The 15,528-nt window shown below is 37.8% G+C and overlaps 1 protein-coding gene across 8 annotated transcripts in view; it reads left to right on the top strand.

Annotated features, from left to right (window-relative positions):
* MAPKAP1 (MAPK associated protein 1) overlaps positions 1-15,528 on the top strand; it is a 245,090-nt gene that overhangs the window by 27,261 nt on the left and 202,301 nt on the right. For 6 of the 8 annotated variants that reach the window (XR_003964401.1, XM_030294471.1, XM_030294467.1 and 3 more), the window contains 2 exons: positions 3,297-3,624; positions 6,056-6,145. The exons of the other annotated variants lie outside the window; for them this stretch is intronic. Coding sequence is in view for 5 of the 6 variants with exons in the window: in XM_030294471.1 (XP_030150331.1) it covers positions 3,366-3,624; positions 6,056-6,145 (349 nt within the window). In the remaining variant the exon portion in view is untranslated. The remainder of the gene's footprint in view (positions 1-3,296; positions 3,625-6,055; positions 6,146-15,528) is intronic. 8 annotated transcript variants of the gene reach the window in all.

Raw genomic sequence — 15,528 nt, 5'->3', positions numbered from 1 at the left:
CCAAAGTCCTTGTTTTTGTAGGGGAAAATTGTTCAATATGAAATTGAAAGCACCTGCCATTCTGCTCGGGCCTCATTGCCTTACCCCCACAGGGGAGACACTGTGCTGGCTACAAGGATGTTTGCAGCTTTGGCCATCTGTGATGCTATGATTTTGTTACAAAACAAATAGTCAAATACTTTATAAGTAATTCCGGGGGCGCCTGGGTGGCGCAGTCGGTTAAGCGTCCGACTTGAGCCAGGTCACGATCTCGCGGTCCGTGAGTTCAAGCCCCGTGTCGGGCTCTGGGCTGATGGCTCGGAGCCTGGAGCCTGTTTCCGATTCTGTGTCTCCCTCTCTCTCTGCCCCTCCCCCGTTCATGCTCTGTCTCTCTCTGTCCCAAAAATAAATTAAAAAAAAAAAAAAGTTGAAAGTAATTCCGTGGTTGTATACATCTCTTTGTGGTATCGTAATTACTTTTACAAGTGAAATTTCAGTGTTCCCCTTTAATTCTGTAATGGTTTTCTGATTAAAACACTTAAAATGTTAGGCTGACATTAACATTTCTGAAACTCAGAAATGTGACACTTGGAGAAATCTCCTTGTAAGGATTAGGAAATACAGTAGGGCTGTTTTAGGGTGTAAACTTTTTGATTCAGCGATACCTTACTTTGGCATTTCCCAATAGCCTCAGTGTAATAGAACTACTCCATGAATATATTTGAAGGAAAAAATGAAGATTAGTATAATTCTTTGATTAGAGGTGCTCCTCAGTTAAATTTTCTCTTAATCTCAGTATCTTTAAGATCTACCAAGTGATATCAGTATAATGTGTTACTAGACAAAAATTTATAAAACCTCAGTCTTTATAATGATTTATTAACTAGATTTCCCCCTTTGTTCCATTTCTAGGAGAAAGAAATGACAAGAAATCTGGTGTTAGAGGTCTTTCTAAAAATAAATACCTTCTAGGACTGTTCTAGGAACATACTCAATCCAGCTTTCATGTTCCTTGCATCTCATAATAATTTTAAAGGAGGTGGAAGGTGACCCAGGTGACTTGTGGAGTCCTCTGTCAAAAAGGAAGCACACATTTATTTTACGTGCTGTGAACTTACTAAAGAAGGATGAGATGTTGATATATTTTAGGATTATTTTTAACAAGAATTGAAAGCTGAAGTTAGTAGTGATTATTTTTACCATAATCATTATTATTATTAATAGCTACTATTTAATTATGTGTCAGGTGTTCTTTAGAGCACTTTACCTGCATTATCTCTTATATATCCTCTTATCCTTGGGATCCCCATTTTATAAATGAAAAAAGAAAACAGGCTCAGAGGTTAAGTTTATTTTGACCAGGATCACATAGCTAGCAAGTGACAGGGTTAAGATTTGAACCCAGTCCTGCCTGCGTGTCCTCATCCTAACCAGTGTTCTGTACTACAGTACTCTTCCCTTATGCTCAGGGATATATTCCAAGACCCGCAGCGGATGCCGAAAACCATGGATAGTACCAAACCCTGTAAATACTATTTTTTCTCCTACCCGTACATACCTATGATAAAATTTAATTTTCAAATTAGGCATGGTAAGAGACTAGCAGCAATAATAAAACAGATCAATTATAACAATAAACTGTAATAAAAGTTACGTGAATGTGGTCTGTCTCTCAGAATACCTTATTGTACTATACTCAACCTTCCTGTGATGTCAGATGATAAAATGCCTATGTGATGTGGGGCGCCTGGGTGGCTTAGTTGGTTAAGCGTCCGACTCTTATTTCGGCGCAGGTCATGATCTCAGGGTTTGTGGGATTGAGCCCTGTGCCAGGCTCCGTACTGACAGCATGGAGCCTGTCTGGAATTCCCTCCCCCCCCCCCCGCCCCCTTTCTCTCTCAAAAACAAACAAAGAAAAAGCCTATGTGATGGTATGAAGCACACTGAATGACATAGGTATTGTGACATAGCGTTAGGCTACTATCATTGATCTCTGACAGTATGTCAGAAGGAGGATCATCTGCTTTTGGGCCAAGTTTGACCACAAGTAACAAACTGCAGAAAATGAAACCACAGATAAGGGGAGACTACCATGTTTTCTTTGCTGAGTATTGGCATTTAATTGAGGAGGTACCATCTTGTTCCCAGAAGAAACATCATTTTAGTTTCAACAGGATTCAGGAAGCAGTTCTTAGAGTGAGGTTTCTAAAATAAGAAATTAATTGAGGGGGGGCACCTGGGTGGCTCAGTCAGTTAAGTGTCTGACTTCTGCTCAGGTTATGATCTCATGGTTCTTGAGTTCAGGCCTCACATCGGGCTCTGTGCTGTCAGCATAGAGCCTGCTTTGGATCCTCTGTTCTGTCCCCCTCTCTCTCTGCCCCTCCCTTACTCATGCTCTCTCTCTTTCTCTTTTTCAAAAATAAACCATTACAAAAAAGAAAAAAGACTAAAAAAATTAAAAAGAAATTAATTTTTGGTAGCAAAGAAGTTCGATTAATAAAGTTTATTTTTTTATTTTATTTCTGTAACCTTTTATTTTTTTCAATTTTTTTTTTGATAGAGAATGAGCGCAAGTGGAGGAGGGGCAGACAGGGGGACAGAGGATCCGAAGCAGGCTTCCCGCTCACAGCAGCGGGCCCAATGTAGGGCTCGAACTCACAAACCGAACTGTGAGATCATGATCCGAACTGAAGTTGGACACTCAACCAACTGAGCCACCCAGGCATCCCTGATAAAGTTTATTTGAAAAGCATAATGTTACCTTAAATCAGAAGAAAGGAAAATGTATTTATTGAACACAACTACTTTGGTGGTACATTTTTGCAAAATTCCTAGTAACTCAAAGTATTGTCTGTGTTCTTTTAGTTACCTCACAACCCTATGACAAAGAGGGGGAAATGTAAACTAAAGAAATACAGTTTCATACCCGAGCTCATAATGTGAGGAAAATACAACTTGTTCTCCCTGACCTTATAAAGTAATGAGAAGACTGCATGGGAATAAAGGGAGAAAGAAAGGCAAATTTATTGTTTTAACAGTAATTATGTGTTTTGAGTGGCCTAAGGAGTCACTATTATTTGTTTTGCAAGAGAAGAAGCCATTCTCACTGATACCATGGAGATCTCATTGACTAGAGCTGTAGCTCCCAGTGCTTATAAGGATTTCCTTTCAGCTTAGACTTAATCCTTGTAAGCTCCTAGGTGCAGGGATAAATGTTGATTTTCAAGGTAGCATTTTACCACATTGATTTGTTTGAAAAATGATTCAGTCATTTTCTTCCTTATTCTTAAATATTGCTGTGTACATCATGTTTCTAGGGAGGTGAGCACGTGAAACAATATGAAGAGGAGAAAATAGCCTTTTAAGGAGATTGGCCCACAGAAAGGATGGCCTTCTTGGACAATCCAACTATCATTCTAGCTCATATTCGACAGTCACATGTGACCAGTGATGACACAGGAATGTGTGAGATGGTTCTCATTGATCATGATGTTGACCTAGAGAAGATTCATCCTCCTTCAATGCCTGGAGACAGTGGGTCAGAAATTCAGGGAAGCAATGGTGAGACTCAGGGCTATGTATATGCCCAGTCAGTCGATATTACCTCAAGTTGGGACTTTGGTATTAGAAGACGCTCAAATACAGGTAAACATTGCCTTTTAGTCATGTCTTCTGAGCTTTAAATCAGTCAACAATCTTACAGAATAATGCATAATGTTGGAATAGCTTTAATGGGGAAGGTTTCTGTGTGTTAACAGGAACATGCATGTGTTACAGTAAGAGCGAGTCTAAACACCATCTCCATCTTCGTGACTGTGAATGGAGAGTGGCACTGGAATGATGTTATCAGAAGGAAGTAGAAGATGAATAGAGGAAAAAGGTGGCTAGGAGAGGCAGGTTGGATGTTCTCTTTCTAAAAAGTCTTCATGTAGAAAGGGAAGTGGACTTACTTTGAGTATCTTCACAGAGCAACATTAGTCCCAGTGGGTAGACTACCTAGTGGCAGGTTTCAGGTTGACATAATAAAGAACCTTTAATATAGAAAGCTGACCAGCCACAGAGTACTGCTGCCAGAGCCATTTCTTGGCCATGGAAGGATTGTGGGAGGCAAAGGGATGTTGGAGGTAAATAGCTGAATATTTGTTCGGGCTGCTGTTAATAGGAGTTGCTACACTGAGTGTGAGATTAGAAAAGGTGCCCCTGTTTTTGATATGTTCTTTTTATTTTCTTAAGTTGATCTCTACCATTTGATCTTTGTGGTTTGAAAATGCTAAACTTTGGTACATAAATATTTAGTGATTATCTTTTAAAAGCTTATCACTGGCCATGTTCCAGCTTATGTGTTTTGGAAACCTTTCAAAGGGAATGTGATGAACCAAGACCTTTACTTAGATAAATTATTTAGAACATATAATGTAGTTCTAATATGACAGGGTATTCTAGGAGGTGATTTTTTTATTTAGGTCATCAGAAAATATAATCTCCTACTAATCAGTAGCAGTGACCTGCTAACTCCCAGGAAACGTAATGGCAGGAAATGTGGTAGAACATTGAAAAGGTTTACATGTTTATTTTCATGGTCCAAATGTAAAATTCACGTAAAGGAGTACTGCAAGATACAATATACAGTGCAAAGCATGTTAAGGTTTTGGTTCAGAATTCAGCATTCTGTGACATCTACAAAGAATAATTTGCTCTCATGATGAAAATAATTAATAGCATTTCCCAGTATCTCAAGGAATTTTTATCAAAATAGGATTTGAGTGAAGGTTTGAATATAATTTAGAACCATTGATTCTCAGTTCTCTAGTCGAAACTGACTTCCTTGCAAGTTATTGAGATGATATCTTGTATGACAGGTTGAATGGATTTCAGTAGGAGAATGCTGCTAAATTGAGAGCTTTATGATTATATTACTTTGGCTGTACCCTTCACATTTATTAATTGCAATTGAATGCATTTTCCTCCAGTGGAATTTGGTTAGATACAGTGACATTATCAGATGCTTTTGCCAGCACAGTTTACATTTCTGGCAAGGTTAGTATCAGTGGTAGTTTCCCCATCACAATGCCAAGGCAGGTGTGTATGGTTTCCTGCCTTGAAAGAGAAATTTACTTATTTATTTTTTGTTAGCATTGTGCCAGGATAGGAAGTTGAAGATTAGCCAGATCTCAAGAAATGGCATCAATTATGACTTTCTTTTCCATTGTGGTTTCCATATGCAGCAGTTGTTAATATATGCTGGACAGTATTTCTTTAAGAGATCAATTCACTGATTTTTGAAGGTTGATCAGCCAGTGGTAATATGATCTCACAAATGTAGGATTTTTAGGTGATGCTTTTGTTACTGTTGTTGGAATTTCTTAAGATAGCACTTAGATGCTAATACTTACAATTGTAGGGTGTCCTAGTGACCAAAGGTTTTACTTTTTAATCCTTTCAGCATATCTTAAAATTTTGTATAAGAAAAATTATTCTTTTTAAGGTTTGACTAATGTTACAAAGATACAAATCATTTATTTTACTACCTATAAACTGTTTCAACCCACTGAAGAAAAGCTATGCTAATTTATATAGCTTTGACATTTTATAATTTTCATGATTTTTAGATAAAGGATTTTATATTTAAAACTTTAATAGTCTAGTCTGAGTTCATTTATCTTTAATTTTTGAAACGGGTAGAGTAATTCATAACAGTAATTTTATTCCTGTAATGTAATATTCACTTCAGTTCATTTGTGCATTAAAATTCCTTTAAGACCGTTATTAATGATTTATATAATGAAATGTCATATTAATCACAGAAGTTTTCACATTTTATTATTCTCTTCCATGTTAATACTATCTTTATGATCTCTATTAATGTTTTATATCCTCTAATTTCAATTATAAATCAAGAATATTTTCATGTTTTTGTTGGTATTTGCTTTTCAGGGGTGCCACCTTTAAAATTTTATGACTTTTTCTCTACATATGCAATATAAAACATCTTTATTCATATAAAGGTAGTTAATTATGTCTTTGTTTATAGTAAACTTTCATTGACAAACTTATAGTTATAATATTTCTTTTCAAGCTCAAAGATTAGAACGACTCCGAAAAGAGAGACAAAACCAGATCAAATGCAAAAATATTCAGTGGAAAGAAAGAAATTCTAAGCAATCAGGTAAATGGAAATAATTTTAATTGTTAACTTGAGATTTATATATGTAGTTTATATTATTATATGAGAGCTTTATTTTTAACTCATCTTTTTAAATCCTCTGAGCAGATACCTCTTGTTTTGAGCTTTGAATGCTTTCACTGGGGTGCCTTTGCCCTCTGAAGCTGTGTGTTCATTTAGGTCTTGTGTTTTTGGTCACTCTTCATTGTGGGTCACAGGAATAGATGTGTGCAAGGCACATTTTGTACAAACTCTCATGCCAGTACCTTGTTCTTAAAGCCAAGGAATACCTATGGTTTGGATGGGCCTCTGGGTTATAGATTTCTTCCTGGCAGTTCCAACCTTGACTTTCTCTTGCCTCATTAGTGACCCCAGTAATAATCTTTTTTGCATATATGCTGATTCTTTTCCCTTAGCTTAACAAGCAGTATGTTGCGGGTATTATCAGCATTTGTAGTCTGTGTTCATATGGTATATGTATTAAAAAGCTGGCCATATTACATATTTTCAAATCTTCAATCTCAGCAAGAACACCTAAAAAAAAGCTATTGAAATATGTTCTAACGTTTATATCGTGTGTCCTAGACTTTCTTTTTTTTCTTCTTTCAAAGTAATGTCTGCATTCTGTTTTCTCTCTTCCAGCACCTACTAACCACCCTGGCATGTAATAGATGTCCACTCAATTTTTGTTGACTGACTCCATTGCTACATAGTATTTATAAAACTAACAATATTAGTGATTATTGTATTAACATCAGCACCTACCTAGTGCTATTCTAAGCCCTTTACACGCATTACCTCCAATGTAATGATCTTAAAAGATATAGATATTGCTGTGGTTGACAGATGAGACAGAGACTCAGTGAGCTTTAACTTGCTAACGTTACAAGGCTAGAAAGCGGTAGTGCCGTGGAGCCGTATTTTGTGGATACCACTGTCTGAAGCTAAAGGCCAACCTCTTTCTGCTAAACCACACTGTATAAAGTGGTTATTGCTCTCTCCTGCTGTGGTTGTAAACCCAGGTGTGCTCAGTCGGCATGATTTTCTTAATAGTTGCGTCTAAGTGACAGCTGTGTAAACCAGAAATCTCATTCACTTCTTTCTTATGTCTCATTTCTGTGACTTCTATAGTTCTCATGGAATGTCTATTTAGTTTTGCTCTTAATACTTAAAAAAAAAAAATCTCTCTAGGCTGGCCTTTTCTGTTGATCCAGTTAATACTTCTCTCTGTTGTATTTATCAAACTGAAAACCTTTATATTTATCTTGTTCACTTTTTTCGAATTTTTCATATATCTTGATGCTTTTTCTGTTAATTTCTTCTTAATGAGTATAGAGCCAGTTTATCTAAACTCATCTTTCCAGGTACCCTCTGTTTTGCTTTCTTTGCTTCCTTATCTTAAAACAATTACAAATAAAAAATAGGATGAATAGAGTACCTCAGATATAACAGCATTAATCCCCTTTGCAATGTGAGAAATAAATTCTTCAACTTAAATTTTGATACATCTACTAATCAGACACATCTAATAAATTTTGATACATTTCCCACTCGTTCCTTAAAGTCTAATCCACTTTAGGGGCGCCTGGGTGGCGCAGTCGGTTAAGCGTCCGACTTCAGCCAGGTCACGATCTCGCGGTCCGTGAGTTCGAGCCCCGCGTCGGGCTCTGGGCTGATGGCTCAGAGCCTGGAGCCTGTTTCCGATTCTGTGTCTCCCTCTCCCTCTGCCCCTCCCCCGTTCATGCTCTGTCTCTCTCTGTCCCAAAAATAAATAAAAACGTTGAAAAAAAAAATTAAAAAAAAGTCTAATCCACTTTAACTTCTGTTCAGTGTTTCACAGAATGTGCTGGATTGGGGCGCCTGAGTGGCTCAGTTGGTTAAGCATCTGACTTCAACTCTGGTCATGATCCCATGGTTCGTGGGTTTGAGCCCTGCATCGGGCCCTGTGCTGACTGCATGAAGCCTGCTTGGGATTCTCTCTCCCTCCCTTACTCTCTGCCCGTCCCCCACTCGTGCTCATGCACGTGTTCTCTCTCTCAGATAAATATTAAAAAAAAAAAATGTGCTGGAGAAATAGTCTCCTTTTTGCTTTCATTTGGAGCCATACCATTCATTATTTGTGTATACTTCTCTCTCCCTCATTTTCCATCTCTCTTATTTCTGTCTCTCACAGATTTCAGTAATTGACCCTGTGATCTTATTGCTGAAAAAGTTCCTTCTTAATATACCTGGCCACTCTCTGAAATGTTGACCTTGCTTCTGGCCAGGCCGGTGAACTTTGTCAACGCACAGAGGAATGAATGGTCTTGAATTCTCTGTTCATGTGGGTTCCACCATTACCACAGGTTGGCACTCTGGGTGTCCTGAAATGTGTTAGAAAAGTGGAGCCAGCAGTCCATTACACAGCTACCTGGCAAACTGAGCAGCTACTCTGTTTTCACACATTTCTCAAGCACATACTCTTTTTTTTTGGCAAGGAATGCCACAGCCAGATCTTTTTAATCTTAATTGGGAATTTTGGCTAGGTAATCATTTATTCATTCCCTCATTTTACATTTTGTTAAAATCCTTTTGTCTGTTTTTCTTATCTTTGTTTTATTTTATTCCCTACTAGAAGAATCATTATTATGAATATGATGACCTCCCCTGGAATGTTTTTCTTCCACGGTTATTCTGTCTGAATCCAGTCCATCCTTTAATACAGCAGAAATGCAGCCTTTTCATTGAAGAGTTGGAAGAGATCTGAGAAGCCTTCTGGTCCATACCCTGAAGTTCTTTATGAACTTTGTATATATACTTTATGTGCCCTGAGACCACATGATAAATGGAATACCTTAGACTAAGATCCTTGTAGTATTTCTGTAGCCAGAACTGTATGGATAAATGTGAAGATGGTTATTGGGAGATGGCTTTGTCAGGAACAGTGTCAAATCAAGCCTCGGTATTTTAAATTTTATTGTTTAAAAAAAAAATTTTTTTTAATGTTTTATTTATTTTTGAGAGAGAGACAGAGCATGGATGGGGGTGGGGGGCAGAGAGAGGGGGAGACACGGAATTTGAAGCAGGCTCCAGGCCCTGAACTTCAGCACAGAGCCTGATGCGGGGCTTGAACTCACGAGTTGTGAGATCATGACCTGAGCCCAAGTTGACCGCTTAACTGACTGAGCCACCCAGGCGCCCCTTAATTTTATTGTTTTAAAATGGTGTTGGTATATTCTTTATAAAATGTATTATTACCCTTATTCACTGACTCATTTAACAAACATTTCTTTCATACCTTCTGTGTGCATCTTTTTTTTTTTTTTTTTAAATTTTTTTTTTTTTGTCAACGTTTATTTATTTTTGGGACAGAGAGAGACAGAGCATGAACGGGGGAGGGGCAGAGAGAGAGGGAGACACAGAATCGGAAACAGGCTCCAGGCTCCGAGCCATCAGCCCAGAGCCTGACGCGGGGCTCGAACTCCCGGACCGCGAGATCGTGACCTGGCTGAAGTCGGACGCTTAACCGACTGCGCCACCCAGGCGCCCCGCTTCTGTGTGCATCTTAACTCTATGCTAGGTGCTTGGAGGAATATGCGACTCCTGTCCTCAAGAAGTTTGAAGTCTAATGGGAAGACAAAGGCATTTACACATAAAGTCAAATAGTAACTCAAAAACAATGTAGTGTAAATCAGTTATTTATGAATATTCCTGAAGTTTTCTTTATGTAACTTCTAGTACTGATTTCTTAAAACAACAGTTTGCAGATATAGTGGCTGTGTAAAAATCAGAAATACATCTAAAAGTGCATGTTATAATGGCTTCTGCATAAATTTCTAGACATATATGTGGAATTCCTGATTCAGAAGATAGGGATTGGGGTCCGTCTATATTTTTCAGAAGCTCCCTGGGTGATTCTTATGAGTAACCATTACTGGGAATCGCTGGTATATAATATGCCAGCCGCTAAGTTTGCTTCATCTTAACACAAATCCAGCAAATTAGCTATTACTATTTCTGTGTTATATGTGAGAAAACTGGACCCCAGAGGCTAAGTAACTTTTTCACATTACTTACTTACAAATAGTAAATGTCAAAGCCAGAATTCTCCTGGCCAGTCTGACCCCGAAGACTATAATCTTCTTGCTGCCTCCTATTCTCTCCAGTACTGTTGGCAGAAAGGAGCTGCTCTGGAGCTTTGGGTGTTGAAGATTCCCTGTTCCCTTGTTCCTTTCCTCCTCTGTGTCAGCGATGGCCAACGTTCAGGAAAGTTTTATTAAAAGAAAATGTTGTTATAGGAAATCTGAAGCAAAATATGAAAATGAAAATAAGCTACCAATAGTCTCATATTTGGAGGAATTGCTGTTAACATTTTGATGTATTTATTCTAGATTCTGTTTATATAAGTATATATATTTTAAATATTCTGAACATACATCTTATCTTTTTTGTACTTTTTTGTATATACAAGTAGTACATAAATGCACCGTTTTGTCTTCTTGTCTCCATGGTGTTCCTGCACTTTTACATTTATTAAGGTTATTTCCAGATGTTTTGCATTTTGTGTTGCCCTTGTAATTAGCATCCTCTTCCCCGTAACTTTCTTACTGCTCTTGTGAAGAAATCTGTTGTTTTTATATATCCGTTTTGTAGCCAGCCACTCACTGAATCCTTAGAAGTTCTGATATGCATGACCATCTTCCTGAAGGCTATAGTATGTGCTTTCTCATAAGACTGATGGTAATTACATTTCTAGGCTATTGTTTTTTCAGTTCCCTGTTTGTTGGGGACTTCCAACTATTTCTAGTGGTTAGAACTCTTCAGCTGCAAATGATAAAGAGAAGTGATGTTGAAAAGCAGCTTGCAGTAGAGCAACTCAGGAGGTACAACTATGTCTTATGAGTGGCTTAGAACCAGGAGGAAAGGCTCTCATTACCAACCCCTGTCTCATTTCTACTTCTTTGTGCCCATTTGCTCCTTCCTCCCTCTCTTCTGCCTCCCTATCCCCACAGCTACTTTTTCTACTTCTCTGGTCCACAGTTAATCATTTAACAAGTATTTCTTGAGCTCCTACAATATGCAGGGGCAGCTAGGCACTTGTAGACTTAGAAGATACAGCAGTGAACAAGACAAAGTCCCTGCCTCATGGATCTTGTGGGGGAAATAGACAGGAAGCAAACCTAGTATTGTCAGAATGGGATAAGTGGCATAGTGAAAAATACAGCCTGGCAAGGAAGGTAAGGAATGCTAGGTAGGGGATTTTGCAATTTTATATAGGATGATCAGGGAAGGCCTCTTCGGAAGGTGATGCTTGAGCAGAGTTCTGAAGGAATGAGTTGGGAAGGTATTGGAAAATGGGTGTCCTAAGATGAGGGAGAGCGTGTGCAAAGGTTCTGCAACAGAAGTGTGCCTTATGTATTCAAAGAATAGCAAGGAAGGATGCTTACTTACTACAGTAGAGGGGAAAGGGGGAAGAGTGGGCTCAGAGAAGTAGTGAGAGAGCAGATCATGGAGGATCTTGTACAGAACTTAATTTTTACTCTGGGTACAGTGATGCAATCTGAGTAGACTAGAATGGTATAATGAACCCCTGTACACCCTTCACCCAGCTTCAACATATGGCCAGTCTTGCTTCTTTTATACATTTACCTCCCCTCCTCTCTCAGATTATTTTTATTTATTTTTTGAGAGAGAGAGAGCACGCGCAAGCGGGAGTGCAGGAGAGGGGGAGAGAGAATCTTAAGCAGGCTCCACGCTTACTTAGCACAGCATACATGTGGATCCCATGACCCTGTGATCATGATCTGAGCTGAAATCAAGAGTCAGACACTCAACTGACTCAGCCACCTAGGCGTCCCCAGATTATTTTCAAGCAATTTCCGACTATCATAATTTCATACCTAAATACTTGTGTATTTTTTTTAACGTTTTATTTATTTTTGAGACAGAGAGAGACAGAGCATGAACGGGGGAGGGGCAGAGAGAGAGGGAGACACAGAATCGGAAGCAGGCTCCAGGCTCTGAGCCATCAGCCCAGAGCCCGATGCGGGGCTCGAACTCACGGACCGCGAGATTGTGACCTGAGCTGAAGTCGGCCGCTTAACCGACTGAGCCACCCAGGCGCCCCAATACTTGTGTATTTTTTAACACATAAGAAAATGTAGTTTTCTGGTATTGTAATACCACTACTCTCCAAAAAATTAGCAGGAATTCTTTAATATTAACAAACATTTCCCTCACTGTCTCAAATTTTTCTTTTCTTTTGCCAGTTTGTTCGTGTAGGTCTAGATATGAGGTCCATACATTTGGTTGATATGTTTGATTTCCTTTTTAATCTGTAGATTCTTCTTTACTTTTTTTCATTGTAATTTATTTAAGAAACTGGGTCATGTGTCCTGTAGAATTTCCTACATTCTAGATTTTGCTAATTGTATCTCTTTGGTCTCATTTAATAGGTTCCTCGGCTCTCTTTTTCCTATAAACAGGTAGTTAGATCTAGAAACTTGCTCAGATTGAAGTTTGATTTCTGTTAAGGGTATTTTGTACATGCTGATCTGTACTTCATATTGCATCATATCAGGTTATATAGAAGGTCTTCTTGTCTATTTTGTGATGTTCAGGTTGATGCTAGAGTTAGGTGTCATTCATCCATTATTAATTATTATTAGTAGGTGTCATTCATCCATCCCAACAGCTTTTTCTTCTAATGGTTTTAGTGGTCATTGGTGGGCATTACCTAGATTAATTATTTCATTAGTAGTTGCAAAATAGTGATTTCTAATTTTATTGGTCTTCATATAAAGAACATTTTTTCCTGATCTATTATTTCGTTATTCTCAGATATAATCCCTACCAGAAGACAGGATAAATGCTTGATTCTTAAATATTTCCTTCTCCGTATCTGGAATTAGCCATTTGTTTAGAGTCTTGATTATTTTTTAGGGATAAATGGCATTGAGAGACCAGAACTTGAACTCTAGAGGTGCTCACTGAATTTTATTTTTTTCCTTGTAGGCATTTCAGGGGATAGAGCTCAGAAAAAAATAAATTTTTTAAGAGGAAGTATATTGTGAGTTAATGTTGATAATTTCTGTATGAATTTAGGATTATAGAGTATTTACTTAACTTTTCTGATTTTATGTTTATGTATCTGTTTCTTATGCTGAAAGTTCTGGTTCCAGAATAGAGATATCATCGTCATTACTAACACTATGATTACTAAAAACAGTTGAAGATAGATAGATAATTTTTTCTTTTTTTGCCCTTTTGATATGTTCTATTAGGGAATGTACAAATTGCTGTGTGATAAAGTTACTTAAAATAACTCCTGTCTTTGTAGTTAAAATGCCAACTCAATATTACACTTGGGTTCATTTGCCTTTGCTTTTATTTTTAGAAATTGCACTTCTAATTTTTTTAAAGAAATATATAAAATGTACATGGTTTCAAAGTTGAGTACATAAAACAAGGTAAAATCAGGGAAATTTAGCTTCAGTTCTTGTCTCTTCTATTCATAGTCATTTTTAAAAAGGTTTTGGTTTTTCTGTTCGCTTAAATCTATGTGTAAGCATATTTATATTCATATACCCCTCTTTTTAGGTTATAAATAGCATTTTGTACACACCATTTTATGCAATACTTTTTTCACTTAGCAACACATCTTGGGAATTACTCTGGTGAATATATAGAGATAGGCTTCATTCCATTTTACAGCTTCATAATAAGCCATGATATGGAGGTGCCATAGTTTAGCCAATTGGTTTCCTTTTGAAGGAAGTTTGAGTGTTTTCAGGTTTTTGGTGTTGAAAATGACACTGCAGTGAGTAGCCTAATGCATTGTGTTGTGTTGTGTTTATTTTTCCCAGTGTATCTAAGAATCCTGGAAGTGGTATGGTTGGGTCATAGGGTAAATATGTGATCTCCCTTGATATTGCCACATTCCCTTCCGTAGGTGTTTTGCTAGTTTGCATTCCTGTAATAAGGTACAGAATGTTATTTCCTCACAGCTGTAAACTTTTAGATTTTTGCCAATTTGATAGATGTATATCTCGGCATATTATTATTATTAATGTGGTTGAGCATCTTTCCATTTGTTAAGAACCATTTGAATATCCTTTTCTGTGGACATTTCATATTTCTTATCCATTTTTCTGTAGAATTGTTGGTCACTGTCTTCTCTACTTTTAGAATCTTTATATATTAAGAATATTAACCTTTATTTTTTTCTAGTTTGTCTTTTTTCTTTTTACTTTGCTAATTTTTTACCATACAAAAATGTTTTTATTTTGTGTGGTCATATTGTTTTCTTCTTACTGTGACGTTTATAATTTACATCTTAAAAGACTCCTGTTGGCTGCTGTGTTGGGAAGAGACTGGCAGGAGTGGGCCTGGGGGAGGCAAGGGCAGAAACAAGATCAGTTTGAAGGTAGTGGTAATAATCCAGCGTTGGTAACTTTGGAGATGGTTCTGGATATATTCTGAAATTTCTGTTGATGGATAGGATGTTAGATATGAGAGAAAGAAAAGAGTGGAGATGTTTTTGGCCTAACATGATTGAGTTGCCATTAACTGAGAAGGAGAAGCCTGTGGGAGGGGCAGATTTGGGGCAAGATCAAGAGTTCCGTTATGGACATATAAAGTTTGAAACACCTATTGAATATCCAAGTGGAGGAGGTGCCATATAGGAAGCTGAATATGTGAGTCCGTAATTTCAGGGAATGTTTAGGTCTAGGAATAATCATTTGGGAGTTATCAGCATGTAGATGATATTTATTTAGGCTTTCCCTTTTTATTTATTTATTGAGGTATGCTTCTATATACTGAAATGTACAGATACTAAGTATACAGTTCAGTGACTTGTGACAAGCATACAGACCTGTGTAACTAGCATCCCAATCAAGTATAGAGCATTTGTGTGCCCCAGAAAGTTCTCTCGTGCCTCTTTCTAGTTGGGGTACTCCCCATAGGCAGCTATTGTTCTGATTTGTATTACCACAATTTAGCTTCTCTTCTTGTTGATTATATTTAAAACAGAAGGCTGGCCGAGATCACCAAGGGTATGAATGTAAGTACAGAAAAGAAAAGATCCAAATAGTATGACTTGGGGAATGCCAAAGATTTGAGGGGAATATGAGGAATTGGCAAGGAAACTAGGAAAGAGTAACCTGGAAGATAGGATGAGAACCAGATCAAATGGAGCCCTGGAAACCAAGTGAAAAAACTGGTTCAAAAAGAAGTGAGTGATGAACTGTTTCAAATGCTGTCACGAAGTCTTGAAAGATGAGGATTCAAAATGGACCAGTAGATTTAGCAATAAGGGGTCATTGGTGACCTCGCAAACTGCTTTTGAGGAGTGTGGGGAACCCAAGTGCTTGATTGCAGTGGGTTTGAGGGAAAGCGAGGGGAGG

The sequence above is a fragment of the Lynx canadensis genome, chromosome D4, assembly GCF_007474595.2.
Source record: "Lynx canadensis isolate LIC74 chromosome D4, mLynCan4.pri.v2, whole genome shotgun sequence".
NCBI lineage: Eukaryota > Metazoa > Chordata > Mammalia > Carnivora > Felidae > Lynx > Lynx canadensis.
Note: the sequence above shows the minus strand (reverse complement) of the source record. Positions and strands in the feature narration are given on the sequence as shown.